Here is a 19,807-nt window from a genome sequence, read left to right as displayed (position 1 = left end):
GGAGACTGGGTGAAGGATATGCAGAACTCTGTACTATTTTAGCAACTTTTCTGTGAAGCTGACATTATTCCAAAATAAAAAGTTTATTATTAAAATTTTTAAAAACACAGATCGACCATCCTGGCTAACACTGTGAAACCCCATCTCTACTAAAAAAAAAAAAATACAAAAAATTAGCCGGTGCGGTGGCGGGTGCCTGTAGTCCCAGCTCCATGGGAGGCTGAGGCAGGAGAATGGCGTGAACCCAGGGCGCGGAGCTTGCAGTGAGTGGAGATTGCGCCACTGCACTCCAGCCTGGGCGACAGAGTGAGACTCCGTCTCAAATAAAAACACAAAAATTAGCCGGGCGTGGTGGTGGGCACTTGTAATCTCAGCTACTCAGAAGGCTGAGGCAGGAGAATTGCTTGAACCTGGGAGGTAGAGGTTTCAGTGAGCTGAGATCTTGCCACTGTACTCCAGCCTGGGTGACAGAGCTAGACTCTTGTCTCAAAAAAATTAAATTAAATTAAATAACACATACACATACACACAGATGAAGCAAGGCTGTTGGGGATACAGTGTCTTGCGCTCACAGGGGCTCAGTTAGCACCTTCTGATACCAGGGGGATGGATTAACATATGTCACCTACGTGAGTTGTTTTCCAAATAGATGTTTCTACTGCGTAACGAACACATTCAGAGCTTTACCAGATCTTCCATTCAACATTCTTCTACTAAAAAGTCCAAGGGATTGTTTGGGGAAAATGAATCTTCACCCATTTGGATGGAGAGGTTTAAACATGTAAAGCATAAGTTCCTTTGAGTGAGATGGAAGATACTGGGTCCAACATGGTAGTGGGAGTTACAACAACTACACAATGACACCATCTCCATAATATTGTATAAAAAGTCCTTTTGTATTTGTCATGCCATTCGATCTCACTTTCTTTCTTTTTTCTTTCTTTTTTTTTTTTTGAAACAGAGTTTCTCTTTTATTGCCCAGGCTGGAGGGCAATGGCACGATTTTGGCTCACTGCAACCTCCCCACCTCCTGGGTTCAAGTGATTCTCCTGCCTCAGCCTCCTGAGTAGCTGGGATTACAGGTGCCTGCCACCACGCCTGGCTAATTTTTTGTATTTTTAGTAGAGACAGGGTTTCACCATGTTGGCCAGGCTAGTCTCAAACTCCTGACCTCAGGTGATCCACTTGCCTTGGCCTCCCAAAGTGCTGGGATTACAGGCATGAGCCACTGCACCCGGCCTGATCTCACTTTCTTAACCAATGTATAAATAATTGCTTGACCCATGGAGTGTAACAAGAAAACTGTCATGTTGCTTGCAAAGCAATTTCTGAAATCATGATTAGAGAGGATGTAGAATGTAGACATTTAGAGAAATACCAGTCTTGGCTCTGTTGTATAAACCTGGGAAAATTATCTAATCTCTCTAAATCCCTGTTTCCTCATTTGTAAAGTGAATATAAATATAGTATCGCTTCATAGGGTTGTGAGGGGATTAGAGTAAATGATGCATATGAAGCACTTAGCACGGGACCTGGCACATTCTAAGTGCTTGGTAAATAGCTGTTATTCGAAAGACACTAGGATGTGAATTTGAGCAGAATACCTTTTTAGAGAAAACACTGCCATCTCAGATAACTAATTTTTGGAGTGATTTTTAATGAAGACATTTTGATTCTGAAAGTGTCCCCAGCAGCCAGGACTGAAATCCAAGTTACATCTGGGCAACATATACACGTACACACCCACTCACACTCACCTACATACCTGCAACAGGAAAAAAATGGAGGTTCTCATTCAGGTCTTAAGGAACTTCCAGCTCCAGTAGTACGGTGGGCTGAGCTAAAGAGGAACCTCTCCAGCTTCAGAAACAAGAGATCAGGTGCTTTGGCTCATGCCTGTAATCCCAGCACTGTGGGAGCCGGAGGCAGGCAGATCGATTGAGGCCAGGAGTTCAAGACCAGTGTGGGTAACATAGTGAGACCCTGTCTCTACAAAAAAATTTAAAAATTAGCCAGACATGGTGGCACGTGCTTATAGTCCCAACTACTCAGGAGGCTGAAGCAGGAGGATCGCTTGAGCCCAGGAATTCGAGGTTACAGTGACTATGATGGCGCCTCTGCACTCCAGCGTAGGTGACAGAGACCCTGTCTCAAACAACAAAAACAACAACAATAACAATAAAAAGTGCAATATTAAATAAAATATAAAACAAAGTTGTAAGACATGGTTGAACTCACGAGAAAGGAAGAAATGAAGAGGGAACTGAAAGTCAGTGACATGAGAAGGAAAGCTGATGATGTGGTAACTGCGGGGACTGTTACCAGACCAGAAACTGTCAGGGACAGGGACTGCATTCTTGGGCTGGGTGAACTGAGACCTCTGCTTAAAGCTAGGACCCTCCAAAGGCTGCTGGGCTATTGCGAGGTGCCAGTGGCTTGTGTCTGCACAGGGATCTGGGTGAAAAAACAGTTTCCCATAAAAATGGAAGACCCAAATCTGTATTACATATGGTTTAGAGCTTGAATTGATACAACCTACAGAGTAATTAACATGAAAAGTGTTCCCAAGTCAGCAATAATCCTAGGGTGTTTGGCCAGAGCCAGTGCAGACTAGCTGAGATGGGTCCTTCCACTGCTGGGGCCACACAGAATTCCCGCAGAAAAACCAAGTCCTTGTGCAGATGAGCTCACGATTACCATGAAAAACATTGCTTAGACCAGGCTGGATTCCAGTCATCTTTGTTTTTGTTTGTTTTTTGTTTTTTCTTTTTGAGACGGAGTCTCACTGTGTCGCCAGGCTGGAGTGCAGTGGTACAATCTTGGCTCACTGCAACCTCCGCCTCCTGGGTTCGAGCATTTCTCCTGCCTCAGCTTCCCAAGTAGCTAGGACTACAGACACATGCCACCATGCTAATTTTTGTATTTTAGTAGAGACGGGGTTTCACCATGTTGGCTGGGATGGTCTTGATCTCCTGAACTCGTGATCCGCCTGCCTCTGTCTTCCAAAGTGCTGGCATTACAGGCGTGAGCCACCGCACCCGGCCTGTTTGTTTTAATAAGGTTTAATTCGTTCTCTGGGACATTCTTGAGTTTGGAAAGTGCTGCTTTAGCTATGCTTTTCTATTTCAAGGTAATTTTCTTTTCACCTATTCATCCATTCATTCAACATTCATTCTTCAAAGACTTATTTTGTGACTAATATTTGCCAAGCACTGGGCCAGGAATGCATCCATGACTTCTTTTGTCTTTCACTATAATGTCCAAGAGATGTGTTTCCAATTATCCAAGTTACAGATGGCAAAACCAAGGGCAAGATGGGTCCCTGGCCAGCCAAAAACCCACGGAACTCAGGGGCAGAGTTGGAAGTTCAGCCCCAGCCCTCCTCCTTTCTGGGAACTGTATTCTCCACCAATCCTGACCATGTCTCATTCCTCAACTGGTGACAAAGATGGGTGCATGAGTGACCAAGGAAACGAGTTACTAAAGCAAGGTTCTCACAGAGGAAGCCCAGTGCCAGTCCCAGTGGACCAGAATACACCTTGAGCCACCTATCAATGACAATAACCAGCCAGCCTCAGCTCCAGGACCCCAGGAGAATTTCAGCTACTGGACGGGCAGGAGCTGCCAAAGGTAGCACTGGCCTGGGTGTGGGAGGCCAATCAAAATACTTCTCCAGTGCTCTGTCTCCACGGGAGGAGTTGTGCTGGGTCCTGTTGTGCACACATTTGCGGGGCAGGGGGCAAAACATACAGCTCCTCTGGATCTCTGATGTGTTTTGCAAGATCCCTTTGAAGCCTGTTTCCTGTCCAGAGGGACAAGCCACCTCCCTTTCTGAGAACACAAGCATGTTTGCACCGGAGGGTAACTACCCCTGCAGATCTCTCAGCCTGGAACTCTCTTCCCTCAGTGCACGTGGCTCTCTCCTAGCTTCATCCACCTCAGAGGGGCCTTCGCAGGCCAGCCCACCCAACACTGTGCCCTTGTGTCATTCTCCCATCCTTTCCCTGCTTTATCTTCTCCTTTGAGCACGCATGCTGGCCTTTTTTATATGTTTAATTTTCTATGGTTTAATTTCACCAAGAGAATGTCAGTTTCATGAGGGTGGACATCCACTGCTTTGTTCACTGCCAGATCCCCAGGACCTAGAATGAATGAGCTAATGAATCATCTATTTCATCACCGTAATTCAGCCAAAATCTGATCCTCAACCTCCTTGTCTGCATCTTGTGGGAACCAGGCTCAAACAGCAATTCTCAAACTTTAAAAGAAATTACTGAAAGATTTTCTTCAAATATAATTTTAGAAAGATCCCCCATGTATGAGATGGACAACAGCAGGGCTGTACTAGTGCAGCCAGGGCTTCAGACGTGTCTGTCCCCTGCTTTTCCTCCCCATCTGCAGAACCCTACGGATCCCTGGAACACAGTTTGGAAACTATTGACCTAAGTGAGGTCTGTCTCCAACTAGTCACTTTCTCTCCCAGGGTCTAAATACAATTACCTGTAAAATGAGGGAGTTGGACTTGCTGACCTTGACACTGTAATATCCTAGCATTATCCATATCCATAACTACAGAAAATCATCCAAGAGCCAGGGAAACTACAAAATACAAATTGCAAAGACACATTCAGTGTCACACTGGCCAATAGCCAGCAAACACCAGGACGTTATCAAGGAGCTCTTGTTTTATGAGCAGTTTGTGGGAGCCATAGGACCCACAAGATCTCAGCTTGCTCAGCCAACCTAGTGGATGAAATGAGACACCGTATCTGTAACAGTTAAGACTGTACAACATCAAATGCTAGAATAGGTGGACAGATTTTATGGGCAAACTGGACATCATGGAAAAGAGAGATGGAGTGGGGTAAAATGGGATGGTGTCTGGGGAGAAGGTTTTCTCTCTGAAAGGGGGGCAGAGGGTCATTCTAGGCAGGGGACACAATAGGTGCCATGGTACACTGCCCAGGCCCCCTGCTGCAGGACCGAAGCTCTCATGCTTCCACTGCCAGAAGGGCAGCTGCTGGTGGGCCAGAGCTGAGCCTTTTCCCAGACAACAAACTGGACTTGGCTTTGTGATTGTTTGTTTGTTTGTTTGTTTGTTTGTTTTTAGAGACATGGTCTCACTCTGTCGCCCAGGTTGGAGTGCAGTGTGGCACAATTGTAGTTCATTGCAGCCTCAGACTGCTGGGCTCAAGGGATCCTCCCACCTCAGCCTCCTGAGTAGGTAGGACTGTAGGGATAAGCCACCACATCTGGCTAATTATTTTATTTTTTGTAGAAACAGGGTCTCACTTTGTTGCCCAGGCTGGCCTAAAACTCTTGGCCTTAAGCAATTCTCCCGCCTCAGCCTCCCAAAATTCTGGGCTCACAGGCACGAGCCAAGGCACCTGGCCAACTTTGTGATTATGAAGTCATGGTCTTGGTCTCAGGCAGGGGCAGAGTTTCTCCAGGATCCTCATGCCATTGATTATGGTTGTTGCAACGCAGACTGCTCGTTGTCCCCAATACCCATTCTCCCCTTCTTCTTTCGTAATTGAACCTCCGATTTTTAGCTGACCACATGGCCTCCCAAAATAAAGTCTACATTTCCTAGGTTCTCTTGCAGTCAGGTGTGACCATGTGACTAAATTGCAATCCATGGGATGTAGCTGACAGGACGTGTGTCACCTCCGAGTCCTGCTCTAAAGGACTGTGCCCTTCCCTTTTCCCTTTCCGACTAGCTAGAGTGCAGACATGGCAGGGGCACTTGGACCACAGGAGAGGCTACACCTTTCAATTCCCGACATCAGTTGACTTGCACTGTTTACCATGCTCTGGAGGCACCACGTTTCCCCACTGCGTGGCTTTGTCGTGTTGTCATGCTACATCCCTGCTGGAAGCCTTGGTTCCTGCCCAACCTGTCTCTACCTGTCCAACTTCTACTTACCTTTCAAGCACGGACTAGCCCAAATGCCACTTCTATGAGGCCTTCCATGTTTGGAAGTGTTTTCTCCATCCTTCTGCACTCCTATGCCTTATAATTCTCTAACATTCAATTGCAACTTTCTTTTTTTTCTTTATTCTTTTTTTTGAGACAGAGTCTTGCTCTGTCGCCCAGGCTGCTGTGCAGTGGCGCGATCTCAGCTCACTGTAAGCTCTGCCTCCCGGGTTCACGCCATTCTCCTGCCTCAGCCTCCCGAGTAGCTAGGACTACAGGCGCCCAACACCATGCCCCGCTAATTTTTTGTATTTCTAGTACAGACGGGGTTTCACTGTGTTATCCAGGATGGTCTCGATCTCCTGACCTCGTGATCCGCCCGCCTCGGCCTCCCAAAGAGCTGGGATTACAGGCGTCAGCCACCGTACCCGGCTCAATTGGAACTTTCTTGCATTATAACTATTTGGTAGCTGCCTTTAAGTTTGAGTGGACTGTAAGCTCCTTGTAGCAAGATCAGAGTTTCATTTTGTGTTATACCTTCACATCCTCTGCAGGGCCTAGTATATGCTCAACTAACACGGAAGGAAGGAAAGAAGGAAGGAAGGAAGGAAGGAAGGAAGGAAGGAAGGAAGGAAGGAAGGAAGGAAGTAGGGGAGGGAGGGAGGGAGGAAGGGAAGGACGGAGGGACAGACTGGCTTGTCAGTTTTTTATGGGGAGAAAGGTGCCAAGAAGTAGCTTAAGTGGGAGTAGGGTTTTAAGTCTGCCAAATCACTATTCTTTTATAAGAAACATTTTATTTTTCAAAATTATGCAAATGCAGCTTCAAGGCATGTTTCCAACCCCACGTCTGACAAGATTGGAAACTCTGGACCCCCCAGTGGCAATCACGGAGACCACCCCTCCTAGGTGAATGAATGGGTTAATGAAGGTTAGCACCTCTCTAGTAAAAACCAGGCACTGTGTTAAGTGCTTTTACAAACATTTGCATGTGACTTGCACTGGCCTGGTCGCAAAACTGGGCATAAATGTCAGAAGATGCACCTCTGCCACCTCAGCTTTCACAGAAAAAAAACACAGGATCTCAGGACAGAAAAGCCCCAAGCTGGCTACAAAAGTAGGGACATGACCTTGAGGAGGGCCTCAGAAAATGCTAGCTGGGTGCGGTGGCTCACACCTGTAATCCCAGCATTTTGGGAGGCTGAGGTGGGTGGATTACTTAAGGTGAGGAGTTTGAGACCAGCCTGACCAATATGGTGAAACCCTATCTCTACTAAAAATACAAAAATTAGCTGGGTGTGGTGGGGGGTGCCTGTAAGTCCAGTTACTCAGGAGGCTGAGGCAGAAGAATCTCTTGAACCCAGGAGGCGGAGGTTGCAATGAGCTGAGATCACACCACTGCATGCCAGCGTGGGCAATAGAGCAAGACTCTGTATCAAAAGAGGAAAAAAAAGAAAGAAAGAAAGAAAGAAAGAAAATGCTATAGGTAAAAAAAAGATCCCATTTCCCATAGCAATAAAAAATAAAACTACAAGGGAAAAATAAATCTAATAAAACACACAAAATCTTTACTGAAGGACAAAAAAAGAGAGACCAGAATAGAAAGATCAACTGTATTTATAAATGGGAAGATGCAATTTCAGTCAAAAGCCCAGCAGAGCTTTTCACATGGGGCAGGGAAATGGCCAAACATAATGGAGGCAATATTTGAAGAAGAAAAAAGGAGGAGGAAGAGGAGGAGATTGCTCGTCATAGGTGATGAACCCCTTATTATAAGACTATAATGATTACAACAGAAATAGACAAATGAGCCAACAGAATAGAAGAGACACTTGAATATTCCAGAAGCAGCATTTCAAGTAAGTGTGGAGATAGCCTCTAATTGGCTATCACATGGCAAAACAATTTAAAAATTAGATCTCTACCTCAACCATCAACAAAATGAATTCCTGAGGAATTAACCTAAATATGAAAACTTTAAAACTTTCGAAAGACAATGTAGAAGAAATAATTGTAATAAAGATATTTTATAACACGTATTATATAAGAGGATGGCCAGGCGCAGTGGTTTACACCTGTAAACCTTGCACTTTGGGAGGTTGAGGAGGGAGAATCACTTGAACCCAGGAGTTCAAGACCAGCCTGGGCAACATAGTGAGACCCTGACTCTACGAAAAAATTTTAAAAATTAGCTGGGCGTGGTGGCCCGCACCTGTGGTCCCAGCTACTCAGGAGGCTGATGCAGGAGGATCACTTGAGACTGGGAGTTCGAGGCTGCAGTGAGCCATGAATGTGCCACTGCACTCCAATGTGGGTGAGAGAATGAGACCCAGTCTCAAAAACAAAACAAAACCCAAATTGTAAGATGAAAAGATGGATACATTTGACAGCATTAAAATTAAAATCTGAGTAACTAAAGACATCAAAGCAAAATAAAAATACAAGAAATAGAGTGGGAAAAGAGAGGTGCATTGTGTATAACTGGTGAATGATAAGTGTACAGAATATATAAGGAACATCTACACATTAAAGAAAAAAGATAACTCAGTAGGAAAAAAACAGGGAAATGTGGTGAGCAGGCAAGTTGCAGAAGAGGAAACGTCTAGTGGTCAATAAGTACGTGGGGATGCTGAACATCACTAGCAATCAGGATAGGTAGATTAAATACAGTAGATGAGATACAATTTCACATTTGTTAGATTGGCATAAGATTTTCAAGTGTGACATTGTGGGGAAATTAGAACTCATATCTGCTGCTTGTGATTAAATTGGTACAACTGCTTTGGAGAGTAACTTATCAAAGTCATTAACAAAGTTAATGACACAAATACCCTAGAATGATATACATTCCATGTGAGTATGGGAGACACAAACAAGCACGGTTGTAACAACAAGGAAATTGGTCATATCCATCAATAAAATGACTAACTGTACTGTGGCATAGGAATACAGAGACTTGAAGAAAAACCGGAGACCTAGCCCTGGTTCCTTTTCAGCTTCTAACTAACGAAGGGACTTTTGCTTTACATAGAATGCTGTCCCCAAGATATTCTTGGGCTCATTCCCTTACCCACTTCAGTTCTGTGTGGAAATTCCACCTGCTCAGAGAGACTCCCCAACCCTGCCTCTGCACCCCTTAACATTGCATTGTTAAGCAGGGCAATTTAAAGGATAAGAATGTAGACTCTGGCTAGACTGGGTTCAAATTCTAGCTTTACCAAGTGCTATCCATGTGACTGTAGGCAACTTATTTAAATTTTCTGTGACTCAGTTTCCTCCTCTGTAAAATGGGGTAATAACAGTTTTCACCTGGGAGGGCTGTTGTGAGGACTGAATGAGTTAATATGCCAGAGGTAGAATGGTGCCTGATAGAAAGGAAGTGCTAGTTAAGAGTAAATTGTATGGCAGTTAAATGAGTGAATGAACTAGACTGGAGTGACACTGACAAGTCTCATAAACATGCTACTGAGTGGACAGAGTGAGTCCCACACACACCTCCCTCACCCTTCCCTGGACTTCTGCCATCATTATGAGCAGCCCACAGTCTAGTCCTTGATTACACCCCGCTGCTTGATGTCCTTTTTATAGGTTTTAGTTCCCACCACTGCCGTCCATGACCATCACAGCCTGGTCAAGTAGGCTTGCAGCGGTATTCATCAAACTGAATGAGTTAAATTAATTCTGAAAAGTCTTTTTTCTTTCTTTCTTTCTTCTTCTTCTTCTTCTTTTTTTTAATTTTTTTTTTAATTTTTAATTTTTTTTTTGCGATGGAGTCTCCCTGTATTACCCAGGCTTGTCTTGAACTCCTGGACCCACACAATCTTCCTGCTTTGGCCTCTCAAAGTACTGGGATCACAGGCAAGAGCCACTGCGCCCAGATGCTATATTTTAAGATGACATAAAGACAGAAAAGTGAGAGTAATGGAGCAGACGAGCAACGCAGGTGCCTGGAAAAGGAAGGAGAATCCCTGCACCAGGTGTTTCAAGGCAGGAATTCTGTGACTCCAGGACAGAGTAGAGGTTGTCACCCTAGCCCCATTCTGAAGGCCTGGAGTTCACTGTGGAAGAGCCATTAACGGCTACATTCACAGAAGACAGTGCGTTAAAAAGATCTGGAAAGATCCATGCCTAGCCCTTAGCACTGGCTAGAGGAGGGACGATGGGATTAGGGGCACCCAGGCAAATGGAGGCTTTCTTTCTACTATTTATTTATTTATTTATTTATTTATTTATTTATTTATTTATTTATTTGAGACAGAGTCTGGCTTTGTTACCCAAATTGGAGTGTAGCGGCACAATCTCACTGCAACCTCCACCTCTGGGGTTCAAGCAATCTCCCACCTCAGCCTCCCGAGTAGCTGGGACTACAGGTGTGCACCACCATGCCTGGCTAATTTTTGTATTTTTTTAGTAGAGAAGGGGTTTCGCCATTTGGCCAGGCTGGTCTTGAACTTCTGATTCACCTGTCTCAGCCTTCCAAAGTGCCGGGATTACAGGCATGAGCCACCGTGCCTGGCCTCTTTCTACTTTCTACTTTTACTCTATACATTTTCACATTGTTTGAATTTTGTCCAGTGAGAAAAATGTGTTTATTACTTGTGAGATATTAAAAAGAAAAAAAATCTTATATAGAGAGGTACTCAGTGAATGGGCATTACTATTATTCTTTAAAATAAAGACTTTCCACCCAGCATAGAGGTCCCCAGCCAGGAAGTACCCTGCTTGGGCTGGGAGGAGGCTATTGTCTGCAGCCTCTCCCTCACACAGCCCAGCCGGCCCTCCAGTAAGTCTCATGGCCTCTACTTTCAAAGCACATCCTGAACCCAATCTCTTCCCTCATCTAGTTTCCACCTTGCCCCCTCAAACACACTCTGCCCATCGGTCAGAGATCTTAAGAAGCCTAATCAGATGGTTGCCACATTCCGAACACTTGCCATATGCCAGGTATTGTTCTAAGCAGGGATTCATATTAGCTCAGCCAATCCTATAACCAGGGGTTCCCAACCCCCAGGCCATGGCCCCGGGTCTGTGGCCTGTTAGGAACCAGGCCTCACAGCAGAAGGTAAGCAGCAGGGGAAGCTTCATCTGTATTTACAGTGGCTCCCCATTGCTCACTAACTTACCGCCTGAGCTCCGCCTCCTGTCAGATCAGTGGCGGCACCAGATTCTCATAGGAGGTGAACCCTCTAGTGAACTGTTCATGGGAGGGATCTAGGTTGCACACTCCTTATGAGAATCTAATGCCTGATGATCTGTCACTGGCTCCCATCACCCTCAGGTGGGACTGTCTACTTGCAGGAAAACAAGCTCAGGGCTCTGATTCTACCTTATGGTGAGTTGTATAATTATTTCATTATATATTAAAATGTAATGATAATAGAAGTAAACTGCACAACAAATGTAATACGCTTGAATCATTCTGAAACCATCCCCCACCAACCCTGGTGTGTGGAAAAATTGTCTTCCACAAAACCAGTCCCTGGTGTCAAAAAGGCTGGAGACGGCTGCTATAACGATGCCGGGAACCAGGCACGACTAGGATCTCACTTTTCTAGATAGAGAAACAGAGGCGCAGAACGTTCAATAACTTGCTTTGGGCACGCGTCATGAAACGGCAGAGCTGGGATCCCACGTGAGGAGCTCACGCTCTCTGCCCCTCCCCACCCACTGTCACAGCCGCCTGTGCTCCCCTCTCTTAGGTGAGATCAGAGCTTGCTACTGAGGCCACATGACCTGGCCCGGGTTGACCTCCCACCACCTTTTCCACACCACAGGCTTTGTGGCTGCTCCTTCACCAGGAATTCTCCTTTTCAGGAGCTCCCAGTAGCTTGTTCTGTCACCATACCCAGCTCTAGGCTTGAATGGCACCTCCTCAGAAAGGCTTCCCTGACCACCTTCCTAAAATAGTCTCCATTTTATTCTCAGTCCTTTTCCCGCTTTAATTTTATTCATGGATCATATCACTTCCTGACCTTATCCTAGAAGATGCCTTGTTTCGATGTTTATTATCTGCTTCTTTTCTCTAGAATTTCTGCTCCAGAAGGGCAGGGACTTTGTCCTCAGTGCCTGGAACATGGCCCCGTCTAGAACAGGAGCTCTGTAAATGAATAAATGCCCCTCCAAGGTAGCCCACTAGGCTGTTGGGCCTGTTCCTCGGGGCTGCTAGACGCATCTGCTCCCTGGGACAGTTTCTCTCTCTGGGTGAGCAACGTAGCAGTCCTTCTCGCTGGGGCTCCTGGACCAGCAGGACAGAAGGTGAAGTGAGAGCTTCTGTCTTCTCTCCCCACCCCTTCCTATTCTTCTCCCACTCTGGGCTCTCTCCTGTCTACCCTTCCAGCCTCGGGGCGTTCGTCTTTCCAGCCACCTGGAAATGGTGGACAATACATCCCAATCAGGGTGATAGAGATTTGAAGAGTTGCCTCTCCCAAGGGTATTTTCATTTTGAAAGAGGCCAGGCAGGAGCAACACTGAACCCCAATGTATGACTGTGCTTCGGTGTAGCTTCTGACAGCACCATGTTCAATGTTTGAGAGAGATACTGCCCTTCACTCTCCCAGGCGCTGGGAGACAGAGCATCTCACAGGTAAGGGCACTGAGGGAGAGGGACAGGGGTCCAGGCTCACCCTGCAGGTCAGAGACTGGGGCCTTGCAGACCCCGACCTTCAAATGTCACAGCTGCTGCTGTCCTACTCCAACCAGTTCTTCCCTTCCCTTCCTGCCATCCAGGCCTGGCTTTGTCCCCCAAAGCATCCCCAGCCTCCCTCAGGCTCCTTCTGTCTCTGTGGAATCCCCCAAGAGACTTCCCAGGGGACCCAGAACACAGGCCTTACCCATTTCAATCCCGCAGATGGCCAGGGCGGCGATCACAGCACCCGCCGATGTCCCCGCGAAGCGGTGGGCTGTTTCCAGCATCCGGGGGGCCAGGTCCCGCAGGGCGTCCACGGCCCCAGCCTGGTAGAAGGAGAGGAATCCACTGCCCGAGAAGGAGATGGAGTGAGGGGTGTCCGGGTCCCCCTTGAACACCTGTTCTTCCATCTCCTCAGCCTCTGGCTTTCCGCGGAAGGAGGAACCACCCTTCAGTGCTTGCCTGCCCAAGCCTGGGCTGCCGCTCCCTGTAGGAACTCCCTGCCCAGCTTCCCTGCCACCCCGGAGCTTGGAATGTGGCCGTCTCTACCCAGCTGGAGCAACCTCAGGCTGCTCAGGAAGCTGCCTCGGCCTGTTAAGCTCCGCCAGGAGGCAACCCCAAAGGTTGGAAAGGGGCCCCAGGATGAGATGCAGACGGCCCTCCGGTGTGTGAGCAGGGTCCTGATCCCGTGAGCCCCACGCTGGCTTCATTTCTTGGCTAGATTCATCTCGGGCACAGGATCCTCAGCCCTCTGCCCATCTGTGGTGCACCAGGGCGCATTCACTGCTCCCCGACACAGGGCCATGCCCAAGGAGGCAGGCTCTGCCCAGTCCTCAGCTGCAACATTCAGTTGCAAAACCTCCGTGATGGTTATCGGCGGACACCGCCCTCCCCAACATGCTCCTGCGGCAGTGAAGGGCTTCCAAGCCCACCTCCCTCCAGGAGGACGGTGCCCACCCTGTCTCTTTAGGACATCCCCAAAGAGATGCCCCTCCTGGGCTCCTTCAGGCTGTGTGGTATGTGTGGTGTGTTACACAAGCATTTTTATTTGTTTTTCTTATATAAACACCCCTTTGTTTATTCACTTGTCTGTTTATTTACATGTTAGCATCGGCCCTGGGTAAAATTGTAAGAGAAGTTTGACTTTGGGAGCCCCACCCACCACCGCCTCTGCACCTCTCTCTGTCTCTGCTCCTGGGCCCTTCACGGACCCTGTGACCCTGGTCAGTACCCTCTCGCGAAGCCCCAAGCCCTCATGCTATCTTCTAAGTGTGCGGGAAGAAATCAACCTGAAATCTAAATCATTCTAAGTGTGTGAGGCTTCGTGTTGCGTGCTCTTCCTCCCGCTCAGAAATGAGAAGTTTGAGATAGCAATGTTTAACCCCAAGGAGGAGCAGCTGGGGAGGTCACCTGTGGGGATGTCGGGGTCAGGGCAGACAGACATTTTGGTAAGGGAGGTGGTGTGAGAGGACCAGGGTTAGCTCCAGGGGCTGCGGTTCTGTCCCCTGAGGAGCTGTATCATGTGGTCCTGATGGCGGGGAGTGATCCTCACACCCACAAAATGTCCCCTCATGGAGATATAACAAAGACGGTAAGACTGCATCTCCCGCTCCCCTCAAAGACCACACAGCAACAGGACCAGAATCAGAATCAAGACGCCAAGGCCTCCACCAAGTGCCAATCCAGCCCCAGCCTCTCTGTCAGGATGTGACATCAGTGGCTTCCCCGCTCCTGGGGAGCTCGCACCATTCTGGTGGACTCACTGATCTGCATGGGAATTCCGCAATGAGGGCAAGGCCAGGCTTCAGTTAGGAGGGAGTTTTCCGTCTTGGGTAGGTAATTCCAGGCATATCATTGCCTCAGGTTGAAAAGAGAGCTTTAGATGAGATAAAGCGTGTGTGCGTACGTGTGTGTATGCATGTGTGCGTGTGTGTGCAGATATCTGAGGCGTATTGCTGGGGTGGGGGCGGGTGTGTCAGGGTGGAGTGCAGTCAGTTTTTGGACAGCAGAGACCCTGCCCCCTTCCTGGGAGGTCAAGTCAGCTCCACTGAGTGCTTGTGTGCCCAGTCCTGTGCTGTGTCAGGGCCCTGGGGGGACAAGAGAACATAGAAGCTCCATCCCCAATTCAGACATTTGCAGGCTTCTTGGGAAAAAGACAGGCAAATGTGAAATAAGCAGAGAACCGTACAAGGCAATCTATAATTAAGTACTAAACTGTGCAGGGCTGAGATTCCTGCCAGAAAAGTTAAGAGGCAGGGCTGAGCAGTGTGGGCTGGAACATCTGAGGAGCTGTGCGGAGGTGTGGGCTGCAGGACTGGAGGCAGCTGGGAGGAGCAGGCAGGGCACTGGGACAAGGCACAGCAAGAGCCCCTGGTAGAGGAGGGAAGGGGTGTAATGGGACCTGTTTCACAGGATGAAGGACTTTGGATGAGAGCCCTTCTGAGTCATGACGTTGGATCCCAGTTCTGCTATTTACAGGCAGTGTGACCTGTGCATGATCTCTCTGGGCCTCAGTTTTCCTCATCTGTGAAAGGGACAATACTGTCATTCCTATGCTGCACAGTAGCTGTAAAGGCTAAAGGTAATGGCTGTAGGATGCCTGACACACAGCACGTCTGAGGTTATCAGAGGGTAGTAAGAGTCAAGGCTTCTGGAACAGATAGACCCCAGAGATATGGTGGAATAGAAAGGCAGGGTCCAAAGGGGAAGGCCCACTTGCAACATGAGGAGGAGCTTGGAGAGGTCTCAAGCAGCAGAGCGTTGGAAGGAAGATGAGAATGGGGATGGAGAATGAGGAAGGAGGATGGTGGCCCATTCTCCTAGGATGATGGTGGTCACGCCAGGGTGGCAGCTGCAGGAAGACAAGTTAATGAAGTTATTGCTGCAGAAGACCCTCAGGACGAGGGACTGGTTGGATGAGCAGGGCGAGTCAAGGCTGAGGCCTCACTTTTAGCCTGGGGGTAGGGAGGAGTGGGGCTGTCTTCAGCAGAGTTGGGGAAACTGGGACAGACGTGGGGAAGCTGGGTGGAGGATGCTTTTACTTTAAGATGCATCTGAGATGACAGCAAGACATGGGCACTGTCCATGCGGGGGCAGGAATGGCACCAGAACCAAGGACAGAGACCCCTGCCACTGAGCAGCAGAGAAGGGTAAGCGGTGGAGGAGGGCATGGGGTCATGTTAAGGGGAAGACAGCTATGGATAAGTTTCTTTTTCCGGGTCATCCCAGTGAAACAGAAAGCAAGGCCACCTGCTGTACACGAGCTGCAGGCACCTGGGGCCGCTGGGGACGCACCACCCGTTCAGAGACAGTGCATCCTGACATGGCCCCCATTGTCCCCACCTCCTTGGACCTGGCTGACTTCCACGAATGCACATACGTTTCTGTTCCCTGTGGACGAGGAGACAGCAGTGCCGCACAGTCTCCTCCATGCAAACACGTCAGCCAGAAATCCGTGACTGTGCCTGGGACGGCCGTGAAGGAGCTGCTAACCTGGACCCCAAAGACTGAGCCTGCCAGACCGGTCTCCACAGCTAATAAGGGCTGGTGAGTAGCAGGCCTCAGCCTGTCCTCTGCTGGGTGCTAAACTCCTGAGAAGGTTCCTTTCATTTGCCCTCGTTCCTGACCCTCTGCTCACGCCCTAAGAACTTCAAGCGAATGACATCGAGGAAGAATCGCTTTCCAGCATCTCTGCATTTGATTTTTAGTCATCTCATGATCTTCGCAGGTGTTTTTTAACGAAGTTAACACTGCTTGTATGACTCATCCGTCCCAGGAAATCACGTGGGAGAAACAGATTGCTTATCACACACACTTCCAACAAGACAACCCAAAATGAATTTCTAGAGGAACCTGGACTTCCCATAAGTTTAAGATATGTGAAGCCACCCAGGACAGATACTGGGGAGAAAGATGCACATAGATTCCAGATTGGCTTTTGCCTGATGGCGTATCACCCTCTGCTTACATCCTGAAAATGTTAATTTAGTGAAGAACCTAGTAGTTTCTTGATTCGGTAGAGTAGGAAGGTCACAACATCACCTGTGAATATTCATGCCAAAACGATGTCACCTGAATCTAATTGAGGCCTAACGTCCAGCTTACAGTAAATACGAAGCATGAAGGATGCCAGGTGCAAACAATTTGATAAACGGAGCCCGTGGGAGGCTGGCAGAGACTGTTGCTGGTTACCAGCAGCCATCTCCGGCCCACTTGCTCCTTGCTCACCTCCCTGTAAAGCAGCTGAAAGGCCTGGTCCTCGGTTTCAGCTAAGAGTGAATCATGAGCTCACGGTGATCATCAGACCCCACCCCCTGGACATGAGAAGTAACAGGGACTCTGCTGGATTGCTTCTTGGAAAGATTTCCCTCCTTGATAAAAGGTAAAAGGCACATAGGAAGACCCCGGTAGCTCCATCCCCTTTTCTTCCTGCCAGAGACACTGTCCTGGGATCATATGGTGTGTGGATCTATAACAGCTGTTTTACCTCCGTCAGGGGAAACGTGGCAGACACACTGAGTGTATTGGTTATCCATTGCTTCATAACAATTTACCCTGAAACATGGCACTTTCAGACAAGCATGTATTATCTCACACCATTTTTAAGGGTCAGGAAACTGCAAATGGTTTAGCAGGTGGTTCTGGCTCTTGTCTCTCAAGGTTGCATTCAGGCTAATTGACAGGGTTGCAGTCATCTCAAGGCCCACTGGAGCTAAAGAACCCACTTCCAAACCCACCCTTCTGGTTGCCAGTGGGTATCAGTTCTTGGTCAATGTTGACAAAAGCTTTAGTGCCTCATCAAGTGGGCCTCTCCATTGGGTGGCTCATGACTTGGCAGTTGACTTTCTTCAGTGAGAGATGAAGACAGTAAGAGAGAGAACAAGGGAAGGAGAGCATGTGAACCCAAGACAGGAGCTGCAGCCTTTTTATAACCTAACCTCTGATGTAATCTCAGCTATATTCTATTGGTCACACAGACCAGCCCTGGTAAAATGTAGGAAAAGTGAATACCAGAGAGTGGGTATTATCGAGGGCAAATTTGAAGGCTGGCTAAGACACCAAAAATCGTATAAAAGAAAGCAAGAAAAATCCTGGGCCTGGATGAGATTCTTGTGTGACTGCACCAACCCCCACACCATTCATGTGTGTGCTTCCTATTATGACAGATAACTCAATGTCTTTGCTTTTAGTCACTGTTCCCTTGATATTTGCTGCTAAAAACTTCATGGCCAATGCAAGGGCTCTTAAATATTTCTAGTAAAAGGTAGCCCTTATTTTGAGAGAATGAATGAAATATGCCTTTTGCTTTTAGTAAAAACAAAAGAAATATTTTAAGGTATAGATACTTTGTTATTGTAGGTAAAATAACTCTGATTCATGAAAATTCTGAAGAACTTAATTTGAAAATTTTTATATACTTTTAGAAATTGTTTACCAACTTATTTTTGTTAGAAGCCGAGAAGTAGATATTTTTTCTCTTCCCTACCCCTCCTTTTCTCTGCATGGCTTGTTCTTAGCCTCTTGTCTGGGCTGAGTAGGGGTCTGATAACTTTTTTCTTTTTTCTTTTTGAGACGGAGTTTCGCTTTTGTTGCCCAGGATGGAGTGCAATGGCACTATCTCGGCTCACTGCAACCTCCACATCCCAAGTCCAGGTGATTCTCCTGCCTCAGTCTCCCGAGTAGCTGGCATTACAGGTATGTGCCACCACGCCCAGCTAATTTTTGTGTTTTTAGTATAGATGGGATTTCACCATGTTGACTAGGCTAGTCACAAACTCCTGACCTCAGGTGATCCGCCTGCCTCAGCTTCCCAAAGTGCTTGGATTACAGGCATGAGCCACCAAGCCTGGTCCCGATAACTAATTAAACAGCCCTCCAATGTAGCACTGGCCTTTTGAGGTGTGTGACTTAATTTTTGAATACTTGACCAAACATGTAGACATATCCATGATGGGGGTAGAAGTGTTTAGACGTTTCCAAAAAGTCAGGAAGTTTTAAAGATATGATGTAAGGAGAGAAGAGAAAGTTTGACACAGCTGAGATGGGCACAGTGGAGAAGCTTGCTGGCTTCCTGAGCTGTTGTTATTTTGTAGGACCTTGAGATTATTCATGCAGCCTAAATAGTATCTTTTTTCTCATAATGAAAGAGCTCTAGCGTAAAGTACCCAAACTAGTGCAGCAAACATTCATATACCCACCAGCCAGACTGAAGAAGTCTTAACATTTTACTACATTTGGCTCAGCTATTTCCCTGGTTTTAAAGCAATGAGACGTCACAAGTAAAGGTGAAACCTCCTCAAACTGTTTCCTAATCAGTATCACCCTTCACTTTCCTTCCTATGAGAACCGTGTTCCAGGTTGAAAGGACTCTTTCCCTTCCATGTTTTTTATACTTTCAGTACATGGATATGTTTTGTAAACAATATATACTATTGTTTTATAAACCTTTTTAAAAATTTCACATAAACAAACACGTTGCATTTATTTTGCAAATTGCTGTTTTTACTCAGTATTATGATCCCTGGCTCCAGTCTTTTCCGTTTTCCTGCTTTCTGGTGACCCATTATGAGACCGTGGGACAACATGTATCATTCTCCTCCTGATGGACATTTGGATTGTTTCTAGTGTGTTGCTGTACCCAGCAATGCCACAGTGAATGCTCTTGTGTACATCCTTCCTTGGACCTGCACAGGAATTTCTCAGGTCACAATGTGGGTTTATCAATGGTACCCACAGGACTTCAGTTGATGAAGGTGACTGAGTTACCACATGGAGAGGCTAGTGCCATTGAAGAGATTTCTATTACACATATTTACATTTCCTTGCCATGCAGGACCACATGGGAAAGCCCCAGTATCGCTCAGGGGGCAGAAGAGACAAAAGGAGAGCACAGCCCAGAGCCTCTACAGTGTTTTCCGTGGAAAAGGCAAGTCGGAGCAGGGAAGCAGCTTAGGACTGGTTGGTTCAAATCAAGGTGGCGGGCTCTGGATCATAGGGGTGGTCTCTAGTTGACTGGTGCCTGGCTCTGGGTGATTTTGCCTCTTGGAGTATAAGAGCCAGATAGAGAGGGTGGATCAGAGCATGGGCTCTGGACAGGCTAGTTTACATATGAGAGGCGCTGCTGCCGCACCCACCCCAGCCCTCTGCCATCTCTAAGAATGGGGTAGCCCTGGGAGGGGCAGCCTCTCCCTCATCAGTGAGGCCACAAATGCCAGAACATCAAAAATGCACAAAATAGGCCGGGCGCGGTGGCTCACGCCTGTAATCCC

At 47.4% G+C, this 19,807-nt stretch overlaps 1 protein-coding gene across 3 annotated transcripts in view; it reads right to left on the bottom strand.

Annotated features, from left to right (window-relative positions):
* Nucleotides 1-18,154, bottom strand: part of PNPLA1 (patatin like phospholipase domain containing 1) — a 48,981-nt gene extending 30,827 nt beyond the window's left edge. For all 3 annotated transcript variants that reach the window (XM_009205011.3, XM_009205014.3, XM_031667066.1), the window contains exon 1: nt 12,745-18,154. In XM_009205011.3, coding sequence (XP_009203275.2) covers nt 12,745-12,949 — 205 coding nt within the window. In that variant the 5' untranslated portion in view covers nt 12,950-18,154. The remainder of the gene's footprint in view (nt 1-12,744) is intronic.
* Nucleotides 18,155-19,807: the final 1,653 nt, after the last annotated feature.

Source organism: Papio anubis, chromosome 6 (genome assembly GCF_008728515.1).
Source record: "Papio anubis isolate 15944 chromosome 6, Panubis1.0, whole genome shotgun sequence".
Taxonomy (NCBI): domain Eukaryota; kingdom Metazoa; phylum Chordata; class Mammalia; order Primates; family Cercopithecidae; genus Papio; species Papio anubis.
Note: the sequence above shows the minus strand (reverse complement) of the source record. Positions and strands in the feature narration are given on the sequence as shown.